At 45.6% G+C, this 24,940-nt stretch overlaps 1 protein-coding gene across 4 annotated transcripts in view; it reads left to right on the top strand.

Moving 5' to 3' along the window:
• LOC123756092 (serine/threonine-protein kinase fray2) overlaps positions 1-23,685 on the top strand; it is a 101,318-nt gene extending 77,633 nt beyond the window's left edge. For 2 of the 4 annotated variants that reach the window (XM_069336536.1, XM_045739085.2), the window contains exons 3-4: positions 1,945-2,888; positions 23,148-23,685. In XM_069336536.1, the coding sequence (XP_069192637.1) occupies positions 1,945-2,888; positions 23,148-23,408 (1,205 nt within the window). In that variant the 3' untranslated portion in view covers positions 23,409-23,685. Of the gene's footprint in view, positions 1-1,944; positions 2,889-4,477; positions 4,889-23,147 lie in introns of all 4 variants that reach the window. The other 2 variants (XR_011230544.1, XM_069336537.1) reach the window with 2 other exon arrangements.
• The last annotated feature ends 1,255 nt before the right edge of the window (positions 23,686-24,940 follow it).

The following is a 24,940-nucleotide window of genomic DNA, read 5'->3' on the forward strand; positions in this document are numbered from 1 at the left end:
TTACTGGCAAAGTAGGGAGAGGGATCTTTAACTTCCTAACAAACAGAATCCAGAGTTTAACAGTCAGCAAAGTAAAATCTGAATCATCTACCATGAAAAGCTCAGTACCCCAAGGTACTGTGTTTACTCCGGTACTTTTCCCCATCCTTATATCAGATATTGAGAAGGATACAAACTATGGTACTGTATCATCCTCTGCAAATGACACTAGGGTTTTTCATGACAGTAGACAATATAGAGGACACAGCAAACCTCCAATCCAATGTTAACGAATTATTTTGATGGGCCACAGAAAATAACATGATGTTTAATGAGGATAAATTACTCATTACTTTTGATGTTTAATGAGGATAAATTCCATTACTGCATTATGAAAAAAAATAAAATATCAAACAGAAACCACATATAAATGAAAGTCAAACCACTCCTTTGAAACTAAAGCAATGTAAAAGATTTAGGAGTAATCATGTCGGGAGACCTTACTTTTAAAGAACACAACAAAGTTGCTGTCACAACTGCAAGAAAAATGATAGGATGGATAACAAGAACCTTCCAAACAAGAGATGACACACCAATGATACTTTTTAAGTACTCTCTAGAGTGAAATATTGTTGCACACTAACAACCCAATTCAAAGCTGGAGAAATTGCTGACATGGAGAGCGTGTAAAGTTCTTTGACTGCTAGAATCCATTCAATAAAAACATCTAAATTATTGCGACCACCTAAAAATTGTAAATCTGTATTCCCTAGAGTGCAGGCAGGAGAGATATATTTTCTAAGTTATTATGTTAGAATGACTGGCTCCAAATCTGCACACACAAATAAAACCACATGAAACCAGAAGGCATGGCAGTATGTACAAAATAGCCCCACCGAAGAGCAGAAGTGTAACAAGCATTCTGAGAAAGAACACGATCAACATCAAAGGCCCAACACTTTTCTACACCATTCCCCTACACATTTGGGGCGTAACTGGCCGACCTCTCGCAGTGTTCATAAGAGAAATCGACAAGCCCCTTCAAAGGATACCTGAGCAACCAGGCTGTGACTCATAAATCAGACTGCAAGCAGCCACATTGAACAGCCTGGTTGATCAGACCAGAGCGACATTGATCCTCAGAATCATCAGTAGGTAGTCAACAGGTAGGTAGGTAGGCTAAACACTAATGGTGCATGAAAATTTAGTTATATATGAAGTGTGTATACAGTGAAATGACAGCAAAAACAGTTTGTTTTATTCTAAGCACATCATGTGGTGGTGCATGTTAGTGATGCAAATATATTTGAGCATTCTGATGTTCCATGCATTTTATTATATAAATTTCCCAAATGACATGCCACTGAATAATATTATTGCAAAGAATTAGAGGAAAAACATATCAGAGACATTGAAATAAATATATAAAAATATCGTTGCTGTAACTCCCACCCCGTGCGTGGCCGGGGGCGACTTCCATCGGAAGATTGCTCTATAAACGCTAGTGAATCATGATTTCACAAGATTTCCTTGCTTCACCACAGCCAAAGTAAGTCATATAAATTTATTTTTATTTTTCTCCGTGTTCAGGGGAATTCATTTTAACAATATTAGAAGGGAAAAGTTTTCCCTTGCATGAGGATGTTGGCGCCTATAAACAGTGTCACAGACCAAGAGTTGAACACTAGGATTTTTGTTTTCACTTTGTATACCAATCAATATTAAAAGTGGCAGAAGACCAGCATCTTTACCCTACAATATTTGTATATCCTTTTTATAATGTCAAGTTTTCTGAACACACCTCACAATATCTCAATTTGTATATAATTTCCTCTTTTACTTTTATAAATTCATGTTGGCTAATGAAATCACAATTTACAAAATAAAAAAAACTTTAATATTCATTCAATGTGTACAGCAATGCTTATCAAAATGTGTGTGCTTTTGTCTTATTTTCCTCCACAGAACTGCTGATGATGAACATACAGGTAAATGCTTCACTCCAGGCAATGAACAAGAATACTGTTCCACCAGACACTGATCCTGGACAAGTGGTTGTTCTACAGCCAGCAGCTGTTGATGAAACCAATAGCCTGCAGTCAGAACCAGAAACCCCGAAGCGACGTCGGCCCAGGCTGTCGGATGAGGCCCAAGTTGAGCGTCGAATTAGAATTGCTCTGCGCATGAGGGAAAAACGAGCTGGAGAATCAGACGAGCAGAAAAGATTACGTCGGATTAGAGAGGCAGAGCGAATGAGACGTAAAAGATCAAGTGAGGACGATTCACAAAAGTTAAGAAGACGACAAGAAGCGGCTATTCGTGCAAGAAATCGGCGTGCTTCTATGTCCCCAGAAGAGCGACTGGTTGACAGGCAGAAAGCTGCAGACCGCATGAGATTAAGACGTGCCACGGAAAGTGATGAACAAAAGGCTGTACGTCGCATGAAGGCAGCAGAACGAATGAGGAAAAGAAGAGCAAGTGAAACTGCAGAACAACGTGCTGTAAGGCGACAAAATATTGCTCTTAGAATGAAAGCACGACGTAGGCGAAAAGATGAAGAGGGTGTAAATGGTGAAGAGTCAGAAATTGTGACTCGTAATTTAAGAACTAGATTAGTCAAGACTGAAATTATTGGGAACAATGCAGTGCACGAGGGAAGTTCAGAACCCATTGCAAATACGAACACTGACCAAGCAACACACATTTCCCCTTCCCAGCTTGTTACGCCTACGTCGCACATTCTTGTACCTTCAAGTATAGGTGTGGGTGGAAGTATTGCTCTACTGCATGTGGATCCCACATGCAGCATGTCATTAGGACATGGAACGCCTGGGCTGTCCAATGTAGATATGACCCAACTGACTCAACCTTTGCCTCTGCATAAATCCGTCACTACATCACAAAACCAGGTACATCATATCTTGATGGCCATTGTAATCTTTCATTGCATTGAATTAAAAAAAAAAAAGACCAATAATGTAAATGTAGTCATCATTTTTCAATTTCTTCAACTTGTGTTTGGCAAGTGCTTTAGTTGAAACGTATGAATTTTCCCAAGTTTCTGGCTTATATTAATAAACCTTTTGTCTTTACTGTGATACATTTTAGCACTTGGCATCTAATAGTATAAAAAATGGAACAAATATGTATATGATGTTAAGTGAGTGTGTATTCAGGAACATGTGCAAGTGAAGGTGAGAGTGTGGGAAAACTATATGTCATCCAGTCAGCCTTTGGCATGAACAAGTAATATGACAAATATTACAGAAAGATATGCAGTGCAACCCCTCTAAACCAAACACTATTTTGACCAAGCAAAAGTTATTTTAGAAGGGTTTCCTTGTTGGGAGGTTAAGGATTTTGTTGTAATATTGTTGTTTGGACAGATTAGATGTTGTAGCTAGACTATGGTTTCAATTTACATTGAAATAAGTATTGATGAAAAATCTAATTTATATAGAATCTAATAATTGGTTTTAAATGCGAGCATTAGTCATCCTGTTATTACCTATTACTTTAAGAACAAACACAGTTTGTTTATATTTTCACTGAAGCTGATCATGTAAACAAGTTTTATCTGAGATAGCTCTTCATTGAACTGAAGTAATTGAAACACATAAATCAATTATTTATGGCATTATTTAATCAAGTGCTTCAAAGTTAGTTTTCAGTGTCTTTGATAAACATGATCATAAGAGCCAACTTATTCTTTACCATTGGTTTGTCATTGTCATGCGGGATATTTTTGCGACTTAATCCTTGCTACTGTGGGACCGTGAAATTTGTTCCATGTTTAGAATGGAGTTTCTTGTTTGAAAGGGAAAGGTTTTATTATGAATTTGTTTTATTATGAGCAGGCAAAAGCAAAACTAAACACGTCATTCAGTTTAGAGGACGTTACAGTTTTTAAGGTTGGTGTTTGGAGGGGTTGACTGTATAGGCTCAGGTTTGTGTGAAAGGTGTGTGGCATTAACTGCAGTTGACTCTCTGCTTTATGCAGGTTCATGTGATGGGGTTGTGTCTTGGCAGCTAAATATATAAATCATCAATTGATTTCCTCTTTGTCTGTGTTGTGCCATTTTGCACAATGATACTTCCTTACATTTTTATTTATCAGTTTGAAAACAAGTTAACAGAAAATTTTGACTCGAGCATTTATTGATGTGATAAAGGCATTAAGCCTATTTTTTTAAAACCTTATATATTTGGCTCACTGGTTTTAGTTTTTTAGATTTGATCTGGACATCTCATCTTAAATACTATATAGTGTGCCAATAAAATTATATATTACAGTACATACATTTTAATTTTCTGGGTAATCAAATTCTTTGTTTTGGAATGCATCCTATTTGTCCTATTATATCCTTAACTAAAATTATGCAGGTCATGCTTAACATGCGAGGTTTTGGTATGCACATCTGCATAAAGTTGAGAGTCTCTTGTATTTAAAACACTGTATAATGTGTGAAAAATTACACCAATACTTTTTTTTCTGTAGGCTGAATGGTAGCTCCCTGAAACTAGGTAGCTCCACACAGATGAGTCACATCAGCCTTAGAAGTGGTGAATGGCCTACCAGGGATCAGAGCCGAACCTGACCCCTTCCTCACAGAGGCACAGGGAGCAGGGGATTGTTACAATCACCCTCATCAAAGGAAACATCATGAAAGTGAAGCAATACAGACAACTGCAAGGTTCACAGAGAAAAGAACTGAAACAGCAAATGACTGCAAACAATTCACTAAATAGTTAGATCAAACCCATACCCCCACACCCCCACCACCCCTAGTTATGGCTGGCCACCAACAGATGACAGTTCCAATGGAAGTTCCCAGCTCCCACATCATCAGACTTCAGCCCTGTCTCTGATGTCTACAAGTGGGGACCTCTCTCCCAGTCGCTGGCTTTGGTGAGTCTCTTTTTTTCAAGATTTTTTGGGCAACCTTAAGGCTGTCATATGGGGAACATTTGCTTGCGTATAGTTCGTGTCTGGTGCTTGCTTCATGAGTATGTATTTCTAGACTTGTTGCATGGACTTGGTTTATTCTTTGTTTCAAGTTGCATGTACAGTATTTAGGGTTGCTCTTTCCTTACCTAGATTGTACCTTAGGTGCTTGTTTGGTGTTGCCCAAACTCTGACAGAGTATATTCTCTGATGGGTTCAAGAGTTTGCTCCCTGAGAAGCCATACTGCTATGTAGAGTGCCTCACCCTGGGTAGTGCAAGGGTCTCTTGAATCTCTCGCTACTTGTGAATTTGATGGGTGTCCGTCGGCCTCGCTACATTTTGACAGTTCTCTCATATTTGCTGTATGTGGTTTGGTGCTTGAGTGGATGCCCTTATGTTGACCATATTATGTTTAGGGACTTGGAGGGATTGGCGAATTACACCAATTCCAAGTTTGCCTCTCTCGTCCTTCCCCGGCCCTGTATAGTGTGGTTTGCCAGGCCTCAATTCTCCATTCCCCGGTCTTGCTTGCTCCCGGTCTACAGGTTTCAGAGTTTGGAGTTTCGGTGCTACTTTTCCACTGCTTAAGAGCTTCTTCTTTTGCTTTGTCCAAATGCTGTGGACAGGTGGCAGCTCCATTTCCAGCTGCCTTTGTTCTCTGGTGTCCTCACTGGGGAGGATCACAGAGCTAATGCTCACTTTTGAATTTTTCTTGCACATTTGGGCAGTTGTTGAGCTGTTGTCTGAGCAGCTTTGAGACAACCTAGTTGTTCTAGCTTGTTTTCAATTCAGCTTGGTCCTTAACGTTGGCTGTCACCCCTTTCATGCCTTTGTTTCCTGAGGAGGCTGATTCTCCGGTTCTTTTGGCCACTGCTGCTGCCTTCCAGCCCCTTTAGGTCCTTTTGCAGAGGGTGTCTGTCCTTCCTGCTCAGAGGCAGTTGTTCTGGGTTGGGCCATGGCTGGTTGTTGGTCAGGGAAGGCATCCAGTGGAACTGATTCTTGAGTCATTGCACTCCTTCTGGCTGGTGTTTCTTCTGTCCAGCATTGTTCTCATGCATCATGGAAGGGTGCCTCTGCTTGGGTATCATTGTGCCTGCCTTTTCACAGTTTACTCTTTTAACCCTTCATCGGCGCAAGTCAATCTGGGACGAACCGCTGCATATTTGACCAATCTGCGCCAGTAGTCTAGTGATGATTTAACACACCACATAAGATTTAAAACTCCTGTGGGTTCAGGGGACTCGCATTGGCTTTCTTAGGCCTCAGTATCTTAGTAAACAGTTGTCATTTTGAAAACAAAATTGTGGAGTATGTACAGTGTTCAGATATCAGTGAACACAATGGTGTTCATGATGTATGGTGTTCACAGCATGATGCAGACAGCCACAGGACATTGTTGTGTGTTGTGGTGCACATTGGTGCATCTGAGCATCCTGAAATGGCAGCTCATGTTCCTTTAATTAATAAACTTGTGGAAAATTATTAATTTTCAAAATTTAGTGACCAGGATTCTGATAATACTGTAGCAGCATTGTATCTAGAATTAGCAATGTGCATAGTGTGTTGGGAGAAGGAATTTTGTCGAGTCAAGTGCGTCGTCAGCTGTATAGTGTGAGGTGGCGCAATGCTGCTTGGCCTCATCAGAGCAGCTTTGTAATTCATTATGATGCCCAAACATGTAGATAGTTATACATAATATGTGTATACAGTATAATAACAGCAAAAACACTATGTTTTGGTATTCAAAGAATATAATATTTAACACTTTACTCCGCCCGAAGTGCGCACCCGAACCCACCTCAAGGTGGGCCTGTCATTTCCCGGGAGCGAGCACGCACACTAAAATGTGTATACTCTTTCCAGTGTTCTGACCTCAATTTTCTTGCTATGTTGTTTATTTTGGTATCAAATTGTTCACAGTCTAAAGGTGTGTATTTTAGAACTAGTCCCGTAATAATCGAACAATAAATGGTAATTTTAACAAATATTTTAATTTTGGACGCTCATCACCACACAAGTATTTATAATCTTTCCAGTGTTCTGACCTCAATTTCTGTGTTACGTCGTTCATTTGCATATCAAATTGTTCGCAATCTAAAGGCGCGCATTATAAAACTAGTCCCATAATAATCTAACAATAAATGGAATTTTACAAATATTTGAATTTCGGACGCAAAAGTCTCTCTGCCGGACATCCGTAAAGTTAATTATCGACGGAATATCCGTCGCCACCGGACAAAAGTGTTAACTCACATTAGTGATGCGAATATATGTATACCAATATTCTACATGTTCTATGATACAAATAATATTATTGACAACCCAATACAGTACAACATTGCACTTAAAAAACCATGATAAAAACTTTTAAAATATGAAAAAATATTATATATTTTAATGCACACTGTTAGAACTTCGTACAAAAAATACAGAATTTGGCTGCACTCTAATAACCAATTATAAGATTATTACACTCCCCAGAAATGATTAGTGATTTGCAATATTGCATGAAAATGTAGATATTTATATTCTGTATATAGTGTATATGCAGTGTAATAACATAAAAACACTGTTGTATTGTTTTAAGAATACTGTATAATAATCGTGTTACTAATATAAACACCATATTTCTGGGGGGAGCCCCTTCAGCTCCCTGGAGCTAACTGGGCTGATATGAATGTATTAGACCCTGGCATCAGCTAAAGCGAATGGAGTTCTAGGCCTACTGGGGGACCACGCCCCAGGATCTGTCTCCCTCAGAGAGGCACGAGGAGCAATGGTCTATAGAAACCTCTGTGTAGTTGGAAGCATTCTGTATCTGCCATCAACTGGGTCAGGCACCCAGAAAGGTGGGCACCCCAAAACAAACCCAATCTGGTTAAAATATTGCTACTAAAAGCCGAACTGTTGGACAGAATTCCCCCAAGATGAAAACAAGCAAACGAGCCAGATGTCACAACTGTCACCACACTGCTGTCCGTGCAGCTTTCCCCTTCCTGGAAGGGGGAAGGGGACTGTGCAGGGAGCTTTGGTTATAGGGACCCGGACTTAGGGGTGATAGTCGCCTCAATTTTGGTTCCATCCGAGCCCCCCTCGTCCTTCCCCTGCTGTTGTTTATCCTATTCCCTCTCCTCTGCTTCCGGCTCCGAAGCGTCTGAGGGTTTTGGGGTCGAGGCAGGGTTTAGCTGGTGGTGAGACTCGGGCAGTTTCGGGGAATGCCCCAACCGGTGTAGCGATGGAGGCATTCGAATCAATTCCTCTAGTTGGCGCTTCTGGATCTGACCAGTGGGTCCCCCTTTGTTCCAGCTTTTCCAGCTGCCTCAGCCTTTTCTTTCGAGGCTGAGGGGTTTGGAGGATGGCTCGGCCCCTTGTCTTGATGTGGAGGTTCCCAGGGTGTGGTAGGGGCTGACTTGGGAGCCTTGTGCTCCGTTTGACCTCGCTTGAGTTTTGGTACACTCTGAGCAGGGCTTGTTGCTGCAAGGGGTGGGGTTTTCTTATACCCCCTCCTTATATGAATTTGATATGACGTCATGAGCTGGGTTTGGTTCTGGGTTCCCTAGGGTACCTGTACTTCGGTTCCTTCTTTCCGGAGGTTTTCGGCCTCCTGCATCCCTCCTTATGAGGTGCGGGAGGCCATTGCGGCTTACCTCCTGTGCGACCCAAATTACGCCTCGATAATGGATCCTGCCTCATTTGAGTTCAGCTCTTCTTTTCCTTTTTGGGTTAATTACGAGATTCTGGTTGGCAGACGGAGTCCTATCTTTTCATTGGGACACGTTATACGTTTTGTCGGTCCTGCACGCTTGAGTGGCGAGAGGCCCTTACTCTGGTACAGCTTTAACTGGGGGGCGAATTTGAATGCCTCAATGCATGTTTGATATCCCTGCCCTTCCGCGGGATGTGCAGCTTCTCGTGCAGGTTCCTTCCCTTTCGGCTGCTTTGGTTGCAAGGATTTGTGCGCCTGTGACCATTTGACTTCAGTCTTGTGTTTTCCCTTCTCGAGCTGTCTTCGGACTGGCTTGTGCAGGACATGAAAACGCTTAGGACCAATCCTGGATCTGGTGGTTGGTCTCAGCGGTGTGGGCTTCGGCTGCGCTGTTGAAGCCGATAGCGTCGATCCTGTGGGAGGCGGTGTCTGTGGCTCCCTCCTCCTTCGGAGGGCTGGCGGGGCATGCTTCTTCTCCTATGCTCTGTCAAGTCATCTTGGAGTGGGTTCGTTTGGGTGTGGTCAAAACGAACTCGTCCCTCAGGTGGGTTTCCCGCCTGTTTCTGATTTGAAAACGGGACTGCGCGGACCTTATAAAAAGTTATGATTAGTAAGAATTTAAAGCCAAAAAATCAGTGCATAAGTGTTCGTAATGAGGCAAATAGGACACTGGGATTTGTTTGTCGAAGCGTTAGTAGTGGGACACCTGGTGGTGTTCTTCAGCTGTGTCTTTCTCTGGTTGGGGCCCATTTGGATTGTGCAGTTCAGTTTTGGTCGCCGTACTGTGGAATGGAAAGACGAAGAGTTAGGGGTGATATGATAGAGGTATACAAGTGGATGAATGGACATAACAAAGGGGATACAATGGGGCCTCGATTTACAATGATAATCCGTTCCCAGAGACGGATCGTAAGTCGAAATATCGTAAGTCGAAGCGATTTTCCCACAAGAAATAAAGGGAATTGAATTAATCCGTTCCCCACCCTCCAAAATATTAACTCACAAATACATTTTATACTGAATAAAAAAATTTTCTCTAACTACAATACAGTACATATGTTTATCTTACCTTTGTGGAGGACTCTTGATGGTGTATGGAAGATGGTGATGAGGGGGGAGGAGGAGAGTTGTTACTGTTTGGAAGGGGAGTCCCCTTCCATTATCACATCAGGCAGTGATGTTTACTCTGGGGTACTCTCTCTCCTATGTTTTGCCTGAACACCACTAGGACCTGGTTGTGGTTCAGTGCTTGTTTGTCTCACTAAAAATTTGTCAAGAGACACTTATTTTTCCCTTCGTTTTAACATTTGTCTGTGGTGATGTATCACAGTGTCATTGAATAGGTTAAGGCAATGGCCTACTGCAGCTTGATTTGGGTAAGTCGTTTCAGCAAAAGTTTGTAGTTCTTCCCATGCTGCACACATTTTCTTAATTGTTGAGGAAGGCACATTCTCTACTGGCATCTCCTACCCTGAAGAAATTTCCTCGGCTACCTCTTGTTGCTGCTCCTTTTGAAGGGCTTGGAGTTCTTCGGTAGTCAGTTCTTCGTTGTGTTCTTCCACCAACTCCTCCACATCAGCACCATCCAACTCCAACTCAATTGCTGACCCAGAGAAACAATTTCCTCAACAAGAGGCACTTCAGGTTCAGGCTCAAACCCCTCAAAGTCTCGTTCTGCAACACATTCAGGCCACAGTTTTCTCCAGCCAGAGATCATGGTTCTTACAGTCACTTCTTGCCAGGCTTTGTCAACAAGTTTTAAAGCACTATAAATGTTAAAGTGGTTTTCCAGAACTCTTTGAGGGTGAGATTGTGGCATCCGTTACTTCAACACATCTCAGGAAAAGTGCCCTTTCATAAAGTTTCTTAAAATTGGCAATGATTTTCTGGTCCATAGGCTGAAGTAGAGAAGTGGTGTTGGGAGGAAGGAACTTTACTGTAACGAAACTAAATTCCTCCATCAATGGATCCTCCAAGCCTGGAGGATGGGCAGGAGCATTGTCGAGGAGAAGCAGAGCCTTGAGTGGCAAACTGTTCTCCTGCAAATATTTTTTGATGGCAAGGCACACCACCTCATTCACCCACTCCGTAAAAAATTGCCTAGTCCGTCAAGCCTTAGCATTAGCCTTCCACATCACACACACTTTGTTTTTCTGCACATTATATTTTTTGAAAACCCTTGGATTTTCGGAATGATACACAAGCAAGGGTTTAATTTTCAAATCGCCACTTGCATTACCACACAACACAAGAGTAAACCGATCTTTCATAGGCTTGTGTCCGGGGCAATGACTTTTCCTCCTTGGTAATGTATGTTTTCTTTGGCAATCTTTTCCAGAATAGCCCTGTCTCGTCACAATTAATCACTTGTTGTGGTAGGTATGCCTCACTCTGCACAAAATCTTTAAATTTGCCAATAAATCTTTCAGCCGCTGGTTTGTCTAAGCTGGCAGCCTCCCCATGCCTCACAACACTATGAATTCCACTTCTTTTTCTAAATTTCTCAAACCATCCTCTGTTCACCTTAAACTCTTTCACTTCTGCATCACTCGATCCAGGGGTTTTCTTTATAAGATCTTCATGCAATTTTCTTGCCTTTTCACAAATGATGGCCTCTGAAATGCTATCACCTGCTAACTCCTTTTTGTGTATCCCAATTAATAACAACTGTTCAACATCCTCAAGTATTTGTGTTCTATGTTTTGTGATTATTAATACGCCTTTTAACACTTTAGCACTCATAATGTCCTTTTTCGTAGCAAGTATGGTGGATATCATTGACTGAGATTTGTTGTACTGCCTAGCTAGTTCAGCAACCTGCACACCATCTTCATATTTACGAATGATCTCTTGTTTTTGCTCTATGGTCATCTTTACATGGGTTTTCATATGTTGAACCTTACCACTGACTTTCTTGGGACCCATGGAGTGATATATAATAATCAGTTTTATGTTCAGAAAAGCAAAAAATCACTACAAAAACGGAATTTCTTATAGGCGTGATCGTCACTAAGCGGGCGGCTGTAGTAAACTGAGGCAGGTTGACCCGAGTGACCGGGAACCACGCACTTGGTCGACCCGAACGTGTACCAACAAATATCATTAGTCGACGACACTATCGTAAGTCGAGTCACATTTTTTATGAAATTTACATCGTAACTCGAAATTATTTCAAGTCAGGGCAATCGTAAGTCGAGGTGCCACTGTATTAATAAGGTATTGAAAGTATCAACACAAGACAGAACACGAAATAATGGGTATAAACTGAATAAGTTTTGATTTAGGAAAGACCTAGGTAATTACTGGTTGGGTAATAGGGTTGTTGATTTGTGGAACCAATTACTGCGTAACATATTGAAGTGGGGGTCCCTTGATTGTTTCAAGCGTAGGTTGGACATATATATGAATGAAATTGGTTAGATATAAATAGGAGCTGCCTCATATGGGCCAATAGGCCTTCTGCAGTTCCCTTCGTTCATATGTTCTTATGACCTGCGGATCATTCTGGACTTGTCCCATCTGAACCCCTGTGTCTATTGCCTCTACTTTCGGATAACTACTCGATCCCAGGTCTGTCTTCTTTTGGAACTGGGTGCGTGGATGGTGTCCTTGGACCTCCGAGATGTGTACTGGCATGTCCCGATTCACCCTGGGTTCAGGGACTGGCTAGGTTTTGTTGTCGGGCATCAGGGTTACCACTTTCGTTGCTTTCCAGTCGGCTTGAATCTGGCACCTTGCATTTTCACACGCCTTACCTGAGTCGTGGTGGCCTGTCTGTGTCTATTAGGGGGTTCGGGTTCTGGCCTACCTTGACAACTGGCTGGTATGGGCTCCCAGCAAGTCCGTGTGTCTGCTCACCAGGGATTTGGTTCTTTCCCAGCTCGCCGGGTTTTGATTCATGGTGAACTGGAGGTAGTCCCATCTGGGTCCCTCTCAGGTTCAGTCTTGGCTGGGTCCTGTGTAGGACTCTTGGACCGCTCCCTTGTCTTTTCCTCCGGCAGCTCTACTGCAGCTGTGGTCTCGCTTTCGCCTGTTTCTGAGGGGCTCTTAGGTCACACGGCGGTTGCTTGTGGGTTTGTGCGGGAGTCTGAACTTTGCTGTGATGGTCTACCCGCCATGTCGGGTGTGGCTTTGTTGGGTGGTATGGTTCCTTCGGGGATGTCCCTTCCGCTTCTTTTGCGATCATTGGGTTCAGCCTCCCGGTGCCTTACGTCGGTTGCTGGGTTGCCAGCTTTCTCTTTGGATTTTTTTGGGTTCAGTGCCTTGGCGCCTACCCGAGCCCTCGCTCGATGTATTCACGGACTCGTTGTCTCTTGGCTAGGGCTTTGTGACCAGTGCTCACCAAGCCGACCAGGAGCGGTGGAGTCTACCCTTCCGTTGGACTTACAGCATGGTGTGGGAGTTCGCAGTGGTGTGGCGGGGGCTGTGGAGGGTTCGGGTTGCTTGGGGTTCAACGATCCGGCTCCATTCGAACTGCTCCCCAGTGGTTCATTGTCTGAACCGCACGGGTTCAATGCGGTCCTTGGCTCTTTGGGGCTCATCGCTTCGGGTGACTCGTCTGCTGAGTTCTCGGGGTTTGGCTCTCATGTCCGTTCACGTTCGGGGGTGTCCAATGTCCTGATGGACACCCTGTCACGGTCCATTCCCCTGTCCATGGAATGAATGGTCGACGCCGACTCGTTCAGTTGGCTCTGCTGGCCGTATGGGCTCCCGGAGGTGGTTCTGTTCACGTCAGCGTGGTCAAGGCATCTCCAGATATATGTAATATCCTTCCCCGACTGCGAGGTCATTGGGGTCAATGCCTTCTGGCAGGACTGCTCGAGGTCGGGTTACCTGCACTTCTTTTCCCTGGTTCCGCTGTTGCTCCAGGTCCTAGCTCACTTGGAGACTTACCAAGGGAGAGTAGTCTTCTTGGTTCCTTGGTGGCTGGCCCAGACTTGGTTTCAGGCACTGCTTGCTCGGTGTCCAAACCCAGGGGGGGTCTTCCTGTGGCCCTGCCTCTTTCAGCAGATTGGGCCATTCCGTTACGTAGCTGGTTCAATATTCTTCTCAAGTCTTCACGTCTGGTTTTTCTGTCCTGGGATCTGTCACCAATTGTATGGTGAGCAGGTGGTTTCATTGATGATGCCACACCTGCGGGTCTCGTCTTGGCAGCAGTATGAAGTTTCCTGGCGGTCCTTTCATTATTTCTTGGCCCTTTATAGTTTTTTTTCTGTTTTGGATCAGGTTGTTTTGTCCTTTCTATCTTGGTTGTTTCAGGACCGTCATCTTATGCCAAATACTGTCGCCTCGCATTGTGCGGCACTGGCGGAACCGCTCCAGCTTGCTTTCGTGGTGGATGTCATTTCTACCCTGTTCTGTAAGCTTTCTTGTGCTTTGTTTCACCTCCGGCCTGCTCATACACTGCCTGAGCCGTCCTGGTCCTTGGACAGGGTGCTCTTCTATCTTTCCTCTCTCTTCAGTTTGCTGTGGCCCTTTCGGTTCAAGTGTAAGGTACAGGATTGAAAGCCGTACCCTAGAGTATCGCTAACAACACCCGCTCTTACTTTCTTATAAATAATGGAAGTGCAGGAATCTATATAGCAATAATCACCAGTTCTAACTACAGGGGACAAGAAATACACCTTGGGGTACAATTTTACAAAAGGGTTTTTATTTAACAAATACCAGATTTCCTCACACTGATTAGAACAGGAGGGGGGGTGTACTTGGATCATTAGAACAGGAGGGGGGGTGTACTTGGATCATTAGAACAGGAGGGGGGGTGTACTTGGATCATTAGAACAGGAGGGGGGGTGTACTTGGATCATTAGAACAGGAGGGGGGGTGTACTTGGATCATTAGAACAGGAGGGGGGGTGTACTTGGATCATTAGAACAGGGGGGGGGTGTACTTGGATCATTAGAACAGGAGGGGGGGTGTACTTGGATCATTAGAACAGGAGGGGGGGTGTACTTGGATCATTAGAACAGGAGGGGGGGTGTACTTGGATCATTGGAACAGGAGGGGGGTGTACTTGGATCCACCACAGGATTGATTCAGATAAAGGGGGGGGGAGAGGTTCCTTCCCACCAACACACACCTCTGGAGACCACTGGCACAAGGGACCCCACAAAGCAGTTTAGGCCTCTACACACTGGGACTTAAGCTCATTACTCCATTCCACTCCTCTTAGGTCACTACAAAGGGCCTGGGTTTTAACAATACACTACTCTGACCACAATACACAAATGGATGTACAAAGTAAATGTGGATAACCCCCATGTAACACACAGCTGAGCACATGTACTTGAATTAACAACACACCACTCTCCCTACACACAGGGTTCTAAAATCCTTATTTCTACAAATCCCTATCTCTAACTTATACAAAAAGGGAAGCACTGCTATAATCATCTATAAAATCCGGGTCTCTATAACCAAAGCGGGGCAGCTCCAGGGCATCCGGAACTTATCATATTTGTTAGAGACCATCCAAGACACTGGTCTTGTTTTCACTGCCTCTCTCTCTCTCTCCCAAGTGGATGAGAAGGCCTTGCCCATGTGCTTCCTGCCCGGTTCCAATAATGTCTCATCCCTATACATGTCAAACGCATTTACCCAATAGTTCATTTATATGTCTTATAATGTTCCAGGCTGTTTTTCTACATTGAACACTGTTGTCTCTCTATATTTTCTTGCATTGAATCTGCTTTTTAACTATTTTATCAGTTTTGTTTACATTGGTTTTTAAGAGATGACCTTTTCCTGCTAAGATGATGCTCTGTATATCTGTAGGGGTAAAAGTACCAGATTGGTTTTCAACATTTAACACTGCTATTTCTCCCTACACAAGGGTCTCTCTTACACAATTTCTCTCTTACACAAGATTGTTCTTCCAAGGCTCTGTTTCTGTTGGCATTGCCCTTTGGGGGTCTGGTCGGTGAGCTTCATGCTCTCCTCCGGCACAGGGGGGGTTTCTGCTCTTTTAGTCCTGGTGGGTCAGTTTGTTTGTTGCAGCCATCTCCTTTTTTTCTGCCAAAGAATGAGACGGCTTCTTTCTGGAGGGGTCTGGGTCATTGACGCTTTGTTGATCAAGCTGGAGGTGCATCATGTGTTGTGTCCGATTGCGGCTCTTCGCCGTTATCTGCGAGTGTCTGCGTCAATGGCTGGGGATGCGCTTTGGGTTGATCCAGTTTTTCTTGTTCTCTGTTCCATGGCTCAGGTCTCCCAGGTCGTCTGCAGGGTTATTAAATCTAGGCAACCTGTGGTCTGTCCTCGTGCCCATGATGTTAGGAAGTTTGCTGCATTGGCTGCTGCCTTTGGCAATATGTCCTGGGTTGATATTCGAGCGTAGGGATTTTGAAGGTTGAACAGGGTCCTGGCTGCCCGTTATTTGGTTAATGTTCCTGCTCCTGGGCGTTCCTGTGTTACTTTGGGTTGCAGGTTGCAACCGGTTATCTCAACTTCGTGTTGAGGAGTACATGGTGGCTGGCTCCCGGGTAAGTCCCTCTTTTCCTTATTTTTGGTTATGTAGCTCCAGGGAGCCATAGTGGCTCCTCACAGAAAACTGGCGTTAAATGTAATGAAACGCCATTTTCTGGGTGAACCCCAGAGGCTTCCTGGCAACCCTCCCTCCCTCCGGTCAGCGGTTTTTCATGTTGTTTGATGCTTTGCTTCCGAAATGGAGTGGTTTCATTGATTCATACAGTAGCCGCCGTGGAAAAGTCCGGGGCTGCGCGAACGAGTGACGCGGCTGTGGAGTGTGACATTTGCTTGTTTCCTTGAGATTGGAGGGAGTTCTGCCTCTTTGTTCGGTTTTTTGTTGTAATTTTCTTACCATGTGGGGTTTGTATTGTTATGCCTACCTTTCTGGATGCCTAACCCCACTTGATGGCAGATAAGGAAAAACCCCAACCACAGGGGGTTTTCCCAGGGCTATTGTTCCTTGCATCTCTCTCAGGGGGGCCAGGTTCTGGCTCATGGTTCCCGATAGTCTGAACTCCATAGACTAATACCCCGGTCTAATGTATCACATATTAGTCCGATAGCTCCAGGGAGTTTCCGGGGCTTACCTAGAAAATGGTGTTTAATTACATACAACGCTGAGTTTTCTGTGGAGAGCCCTTTGGCTCCCTGGAGCTATACCAGGGTGATGTGTATATATTAGACCATGGCAACAGTCAATCAAAGGAGTTCTAAGCCTACCAGGGCCAGAGCCAGAACCTGACCCCTCCCCCTCTGAAGATAGGCACGAGGAGCAATGGCCTAAAGAAGCCCTCGTGTAATTGGAAGCAGTCTTTGTCTGCCATCTACCAGGTTAGGCACCCAGAAAGGTAGGAATTCCAAAACAAACTACTGCTGGTCAAAAATTGCAAACCGAAAGCTGAACTAGCAATCAGAACTCACCAACAAAAAAACGGAAAATAGCATGACGTCACCACAACCACCGCACATCCGTCTGCACAACACCCCCCCCCCCTCACCCAGGGGGTGGGGGGACAGTGGAGGTCTCAGACCTCCCCACCGGCTACTCTCAAGAGGTGGTTGTGTCGGTGGCAGTCGATCAACTCTGGCTCCATCCTTTGCGCAGGGCTGCTTAGTGGTGTTGTTGCTCTGTGTTGGTGGTATGCAAGCCAGGAGTAACACAAGAGTACTGGGGCTGCATGCACCTAGGGCTACCTTCCCTAGGTGCCCTGTAAGTACTGCCCTTGCGGCTTTGGGTTATCTTCCCTGAGCCGTTCGGGAACTACCTCTGTGTGGTTTTGTCACTGCTCGGTGATTGCCCGCCATTGGGGTTCAGTTGGGGTGGTTCTTACTCCTGTTTGCCCTTGGGTAGAAGGTAGTTTCATCGCTGGCTGGGGCACTAGATACTGTGCAGCTGTCTGATATATGCATAGCGACCGGTTCTGTTCACCTGGTGGAGGTCTGCCTGGTGTGGCAGTAGGACCACTTGCATGATTTTAGTGGCCCTCCACTAGGTCCCTGTGCTTGCACATGTCGCAGGGGTTCAGCTTTCAGTTTGTTTGCTTGGTAGCTCTGGGATAACCAGTTAGCAATATCTTGCCTAGGCTTCCCTTAGCAGTCAGCCTAAGGGCCCTGGAAACCCCCATTGGGGCTCAGTGGTCTTTGCCTCCGCCATGCTGCCTGTTGGGTCAGTGACACCTTTGATCCGGAGTCCTGCGAATGGTGTTCCTTGCTTGTACTCCAATTCACCCAGTCCACTGAGATTGATATTTGGGTGCAAGCAGCTTCGGTGTTGCATGTACAGTTTATGTTGCTGCAACAAGTTAGGTTGCCTTTCCGGATGCCCTGGAGCTGCCCCGCTTTGGTTATAGAGACGCAGATTTGGGGGTGTTAGTTGCCTCGACTTTGGTTTTATCTGCACCCGTAGTCCTTCCCCTGCTGTGGTTCATCCTACTACCCCGCCCCCATCTCAATGCATGCTTGTTTGCCCCTGTCCTTCTTCGCGATATCGGCCAGGTGCAGCTTCACGTGCAGGTTCCCTCCCTTTCGGCGTCCCTGGTAGCCAAGGATTTGTACACCCGTGGGCATTTGGAGTCGATCTTGTGCTTCTTTTCCCTGCTGGAGCTGTCTTCGGACTGGCTTAGGGAGGATGTGGAGGAGCTGGGTTGCAAGCCAGTGGCCGGTGTGTTTTCTTCGGCAGCTCGGGCATCGGCTGCCTTGTTGAAGTTGTTTGCGCCAATTCTGAAGGAGGCAGTGTGTGTGTTTTTTGCTTCTCGCCTCGCATGCCGACAGGCAGTGCTCGTCCACTCTGGAATCGGCTTGGCTTCGTCAAGTTGCCAGCCTATGTCAGACTTGTTGGTTCTCCAGGGTAGCCGTGGTGGTCCTGCCCGGAAGGGTCGTGTCAGGTCTCAGGGTTCCTTCGGTCGTCATAAGCCAGTAGTGCCACATTCGAGACCGGCTCCTCCTGCGGAGCCGTTGGCGTCTGGTCGGCGCAGTGATCGCTCTGAGCGTCGGTCGGGCTCTCGTAGGGGTTGTCGGCCCTTTCGCGGTTCACTTTGTTGATGGGGCGATAGTTGGGGAGGCTCCCGCTGTTTGCTCTCGCCTGGTTCCATGATTCATAGGCATTTTGGGTCGTTTCCTCTGGCCTGTGGTGGGGTTGGGTCGTTCCTTTCCCTTGGGGGGAATTGGGGCTGGCAGGGCAGGTCTCATCCCCTGTGCTCTGTCGAGTCATCCTGGAGTGGAGTGGGTTCGCTTGGGCATGGTCGAAACGACAGCATCCCTCAGGTGGGTCTTCCGCCTGTTTTCAGTTCTGAAACAGGACTGTGCGGATCTGCGATTCATACTGGACCTGTCCCATCTGAACCCCATGGTCTTTTGCCCCTCCTTTCAGATAACCACTCTGTCTCAGGTCCGGCTGCTTTTGGCGCTGGGTGCCTGGAAGGTGTCTGAACCTCCGGGACGCGTATTGGCACATCTCGATTCATCCATGGTTCAGGGACTGGCTCGGTTTTGTCGTGGAGTAACAGGCTTACCGCTTTTGTTGCCTTCCATTCGGTTTGACTCTGGCACATCGCGTGTTCACACACCTTACCCGGGTCATGGTGACTCGTTTGCGTATGTTAGGGGTTCAGGTTCTAGCTTACCTCGACGATTGGCTAGTGTGGGCTCCCAGCCAATCCGAATGTCTGCTCGCCAGGCATTTGCTTCTTTCCCAGCTCGCCAGGTTCAGGTTCTTGGTGAACTGGAGGAAGTCCCATTTGGTTTCCTCTCAGGTTTGGACTTGGCTGGGTCTTGTATGGGACTCTCGGACCGTTTCCTTGTCTCTTCCTCCTATGGCGTTGTTGCGGCTGCAGTCCCACTTACGACTGTTTTTGGAGAGCACCCGGGTCACACGCCAGTTGTTTGAGCGGCTGTGTGGGAGCCTGAACTTTGCCGTGCTGGTCTACCCGTCGGGTCAGATCTGGCTTTGGAGGCTGTTCTGGTTTCTTCAGGGACGTCCCTTCCGTCGCTCTCGTGATCATTGGGTTCAGATTCCGTCAGCCTTGCGTCGACTGCTGCGTCGCTGGTTTCCTCTGTGGGTTTTTCGGGGTTCTGTGTCTTGGCCTCCTCGAGCCCTCGCTTGATGTGTTCACGGATGCCTCATCTCTTGGCTGGTGTTTTGTGACCAGTGCTCGCTAGGGTCGGTTGAGTCCGTCCTTCCGTCGGGCTCACAGCACGGCGCGGGAGTTTGTGGCGGTGTGGCATTCGCTTCAGAGGGTATGTGTCACTCGTGGAGCAACGATCCAGCTCCATTCAGACTGCCCCCCTGTGGTTCATTGTCCCAACCGTAGGGGTTCGATGTGGTCCTTGGCTCTTTGGGGATGGTCGCTTCGGGTGACTCGTCTGCTTAGTTCTCCGGGTTTGACTCTCCTGGTGGTTCATGTTCAGGGGGTGTCAAACGTTCTGGCGGACGTTTGTCTCGGTTCATTCTCCTATCCACGGAATGGATGGTTGACGCCGACTTGTTCAGTTGGCTCTGCTGGACGAACGGGCGCCCGGAGGTGGATCTCTTCACAACGTCGCGGTCGAGGTGTCTTCCAGTGTATGTGGCACCCCTTCCCAGACTGGTGAGGCCATCGGAGTAGATTCCTTTCGGCAGAACTGGTCGAGGTGGGGTTACCTTTATCTCTTCCCACAGGTTTAGTTGTGGCTCCGGATCCTGGCTCGTTTGGAGACTTACCAGGGGAGAGTAGTTCTGTTGGCTCCTTGGTGGCCGGCCCAGGCCTGGTTTCAGGCACTTCTTACTCGATGTCCAAACTCGAGGGTTTTCCCGCAGCTCCATCTCTTTCAGCAAATCGATCCGGTCCAGTACGTGGCTGGTTTGATCTTTTCCACTCTTCGCATCCGGTCTTTTTGACGCGGGTTAATCACTACTTGTATGGCGATCAGGTGGCTTCGTTGATGGTGTCCCACCTGTGAGTTTTGTCGCGACGGCAGTATGAAATTTCCTGGCGGTCTTCTCGGAACTTTTTGTCTCTTCGTAGGTTGTCTACGATTTCTGATTGGGTTGTTTTGTCCTTTTTCTCTTGGTTGTTTCAGGACCGTCATCTTATGCCAAATACTGTTGTCTCGTATCGTGCGGCGCTGGCGGAGCCGCTGCAGCTTGTATTTGGGGTGGATGTCACTTCTGCTCCATTCCGCAAGCTTTCTCTGGCATTGTCACCTCCAGCCTGCTCATGCGCCATCTGAGCTGTCCTGGTCGTTGGAACGGGTGCTCTCTTTTCTCTCTTCTCGGTTTGTGATGGCCCCCTCGGTTTGTGATGGCCCCCTCGGTTCAGAACTGTTTTCTAAGGCTCCTTTCTTGTTGGCATTTGCCTCTGGGGGGTTGGGTCGGCAAGCTTCATGCTCTCCTCCGGCACGGGTTTCTGCTCTATTGGTCCTGGTGGTCGTTTTGTTCGTTTGCAGCCGTCTCCTTCAATTCTGGCGAAGAATGAGTTTGCTGCTTTCTAAAAGGGTTTTTGGGTTGTTGATGCTTGGTTGGTTCGGCCGGGGGGGTGCATCATGTTTTGTGTCCGGTTGCTGGTTTTCGCCGTTATTTGCCCGCCACGGTCTCTATGGCAGGGGATGTGCTTTGGGTGGACCCGGTTTCCCTTCTTCCCTGTTCCAGGGTGTGAGTCTCTCAGATCGTTCACAGGATTATTTGGTCTAGCCAGCCTGCGGTCTATCCCCGTGCCCACCATGTTTGTAAGTTCGCGAGTTTGGCTGCTGTTTTTGGTAATATTTCCTGGACTGACAATTGGTCACGGGATTTTTCGAGCTTGAACAGGGTCCTGGCCGCACAGTACCTCGTTAATGTTCCTGGCCTTTCTCAGGCATGTGTAGCCTTGGGTCGCAGGTTGCAACCAGTTGCCTCAACTTCAAGTTTAGGGGCGAGTGATGGCTGCCTCCCGGGTAAGTCCCTTTTCTTCTTTATCTTTGGTTAGGTAGCTCTGGGGAGCAGAAGGGGCTCTTCACAGAAAACCAGCGTTGAATGTAATGCACCGCCATTTTTCTGGGTGAGGGCCCGGAGGCTCCTCTGCATCCCTCCTTCCCTCCAGTCGGCTTTTTTTGTGTGTGTTTTTGATATTCAGCCTCTGAACTGAGGAGAGTAGCTGGTGGGGGAGGTCTGGGAACCCCCCCCCACCAGTCCCCCTCCTGGGGAGGGGGGGGGGGGCAGATGAATGCACGGTGGTTGTATTGACTTCATGCTATTTTCCCTGTTTTTGGTTGGGGAGTTCTGCTTGCTAGTTCAGCTTTCAGTTTGCAATTTTTGACCAACAGTAGATTGTTTTGGAATTCCTACCTTTCTGGGTGCTTGACCTGGTAGATGGCAGACAAAGACTGCTTCCAATTACACGAGGGCTTCTTTAGGACATTGCTCCTCGTGCCTCTCTTGAGGGGGGGCCAGGTTCTGGCTCTGGTCCTCGGTAGGCCTAGAACTCCTTCAATTGACTGTTGCCATGGTCTAATATATACACATCAGCCCAGTATAGCTCCCGGGAGCCTCTGGGTCTCACCCAGAAAATGGCATTTCATTACATTCAATGTTGTTTTTTTCTGTGAACCTGTATTGCTTTGCTTTCTTCCTGGGTGATTCCTTAGTGAGGGGTGATTGTAGCAAACCCCTGCTCCCTATGGCTCTGTGAGGGGCCTGGTTTTGGCTCTGTGAGGGGCCTGGTTTTGGCTCTGGTTCCTGGTAGACCATTCAGGACTCTTAATAAATCACTTTCATTGGCCCAGCGGACCACCCTCCGCACACTGCAAGGTCAGCCGAGCATTGTCCGTGAGCACATAAACTCACTCCAATGTTTATATTTTTTTCAGGTTTCTCACCTCAATTTTCGTGCTGTGTCGTTCAATTTGGTAACAAATTGTTTGCAATAGAATGCTGTAAAGGGTTAGTTGCATATAAGAACATATAAGTCTCACTTTTTTATACTGTACTTTCAACGAACACTCAATAACTTTTGCTTCGTACGTGTTTCTTTCACTGCTTTCATCATGGATTGGCTCTGTTCTTGATCACTATTCATCTTGAAATCAATATGCAGCATTTATAAAACCGGTAATAACAAACACCCAAGATAAAATAACCAGAATGGGGAAACTTTTTGACTCGAGGGGAGGCCGCAGCTGTCACGAGTGTGGTCACGAGAACAGTAAGCCTCCAGCGTGGGTGGTCGCCCACATGGCGAGGTCGAGTCACCTGGGGTATACAGAGAATTGGAAGAGGACGGCGTGCGTTTTAAAACAAATCCCATATTATTCGGACTGTAGGTTTCATTTTAAAAAAATTGTAAATTAATGGCGCCGTTTGCGTCTTCAGGCGCTCTGCGTGTTTTTGTTTGATGCCGCATATTTTAGCATCAGGCAGCGAAAGTGTTAATGCTGATGTGACTCATCTGTGTGGAGCTACCTCAGCTTCAGGTAGCTACTGAGGCCCAGCCACAAAGATGGGTTTTCATTATATATAATGATGGTTTTTTCTGTATATGACTATTCATGTTGATAAATGACTTCAGGATTTTTTATATATATTTCTCTGATTTCAGGAAATGCCTGAGCCATTATCACTTCAAAAGCAGGTGGTGAGCCAGCAATCATCCCCAACTGCTACGCCAACACCAGTATCCACAACACACACTAATATGACCACCAGTTTGCATAGTTCACACGAGCCTCTTCCACTTCATAAAGGAACAAATTATCACCATCATTTACCACATCTCCTTCATTACCACCAACACCACACAAGTTCCCTACAGCAGCAGCAGAATTCTCACCAACACTTACAGCAGCGGCATCACCAATAATAAACTAGTATGTTGGTGTTGAGGTATGATAGGTCTCATTTGATTAAAGGCACTTACATTTTTCATGCAAATCTATGGTACCAACATGGTTCTTGTGAATTTGAGACATTACAAAAATATGGAGTGCCGAAATATTTCCTGTGAAGCTAAGACGTTGTCAGTTTACTCGGGACTCGGAGGCGTTGACGGGTTATATTTAAATCCAGTGTTTTAATCTTAAGTTAAGCAAATGACATATTATGAATATGTAAATATTGTTATAAATTTTTTTAACTATGATGTAGTCTCAGTCATCAACAAAGCATTATTGTAATTTGTGTGTTTGTTAATGTAGTTGGCACTGACAGTTAAGATCCTCTCATTACAAAGAAAGGATTCCTTATGAAGGGGCAGAAGACCTTAGCTGTCTGAAGCTTGTGCACCACTTCTACACACCTCAGTTAGCAATGGAGATAGCTTGATTCCGAGCCAGTGATGAGAGTTTCTATTTATTTAAGGCATCAGTAATTTAAGGCATGGGTGTGGCTCGTGAGACTTGTTAGGTCGTGACTAATGGTTTCTAGGTGTGATGACAAAGCCACTTCTTGTGACATGGGCGGCAGTGGGTGGTTGCGCAGGGTAAAGGGAGAGTTGGGAGTCATCTTTTGGCCAGTGGTTAGTGTGTGCACTGAGAAATCATGTGCAGAGTACAATAAAGAAATTCTTCAGGAATTAAATAGTGTGTTAACTGTTAGGGACATGTAAAGATGAAGAGTACTGGTAGAAAAAGTACATCTGAGTTTGGTGTGTGTGTGTGTGTTTGTGTGTGTGCTTGTATTACATATTGATATCAATAGTAAATGAAACAGCAGAACTTGATTTTATGTAGGAGGATCCTTATGAAGCGCAACGAAACAGGAGAAGTTTCCTCATATAAATAGACCTTCAAAAGGGCCTTAATATCTCCGTAGGCCTTATATTCTATTATTGTGTTTTCTTCACATTCTTAATTTTTTCCTAAATATTTTGTATGCAGTATACCTTGTATTCACTTTCATTAGAAAGGTGGCCCTGGGAAATAAGCTTCAAGATAATCCTCTTTAAACACATCTCATAATTTGTTGCCACCTCTTAAGTTACCTCATAGCTACTCTTCCATATTGTCATTTAAAACTTTTGTAGCTCAGGTTTATATCTTAATTTCCATGAATTAGTCTTCTATAAATGCTTACAATCCTCTTATCTACCACTATTTCCATATGCTATATCTAAAATATTTTCACCAAACTTTTCTATAATGCAACATGTTACATCAGTGGGATTTGTTTGCTATCGTGTCAATAACTTGTTTCTGTCATCAGTCTTACTCCTGAGGTTAAAAAGAATTGACAGCTGCTGTAACTTCTATACATATCCTTGGACGTATATTCCATCACACCCATCTTATGAAAGTTATCACCTGTTTCCATTGTAGTTTGTCTTACTTCTTGTACTATTATCTCTCCTATTGCAAAATACTGCCAAACATTTCACTTCTCTGACCTCTCCTGTTT

This window comes from Procambarus clarkii, chromosome 36 (assembly GCF_040958095.1).
Source record: "Procambarus clarkii isolate CNS0578487 chromosome 36, FALCON_Pclarkii_2.0, whole genome shotgun sequence".
NCBI classification, from domain to species: domain Eukaryota; kingdom Metazoa; phylum Arthropoda; class Malacostraca; order Decapoda; family Cambaridae; genus Procambarus; species Procambarus clarkii.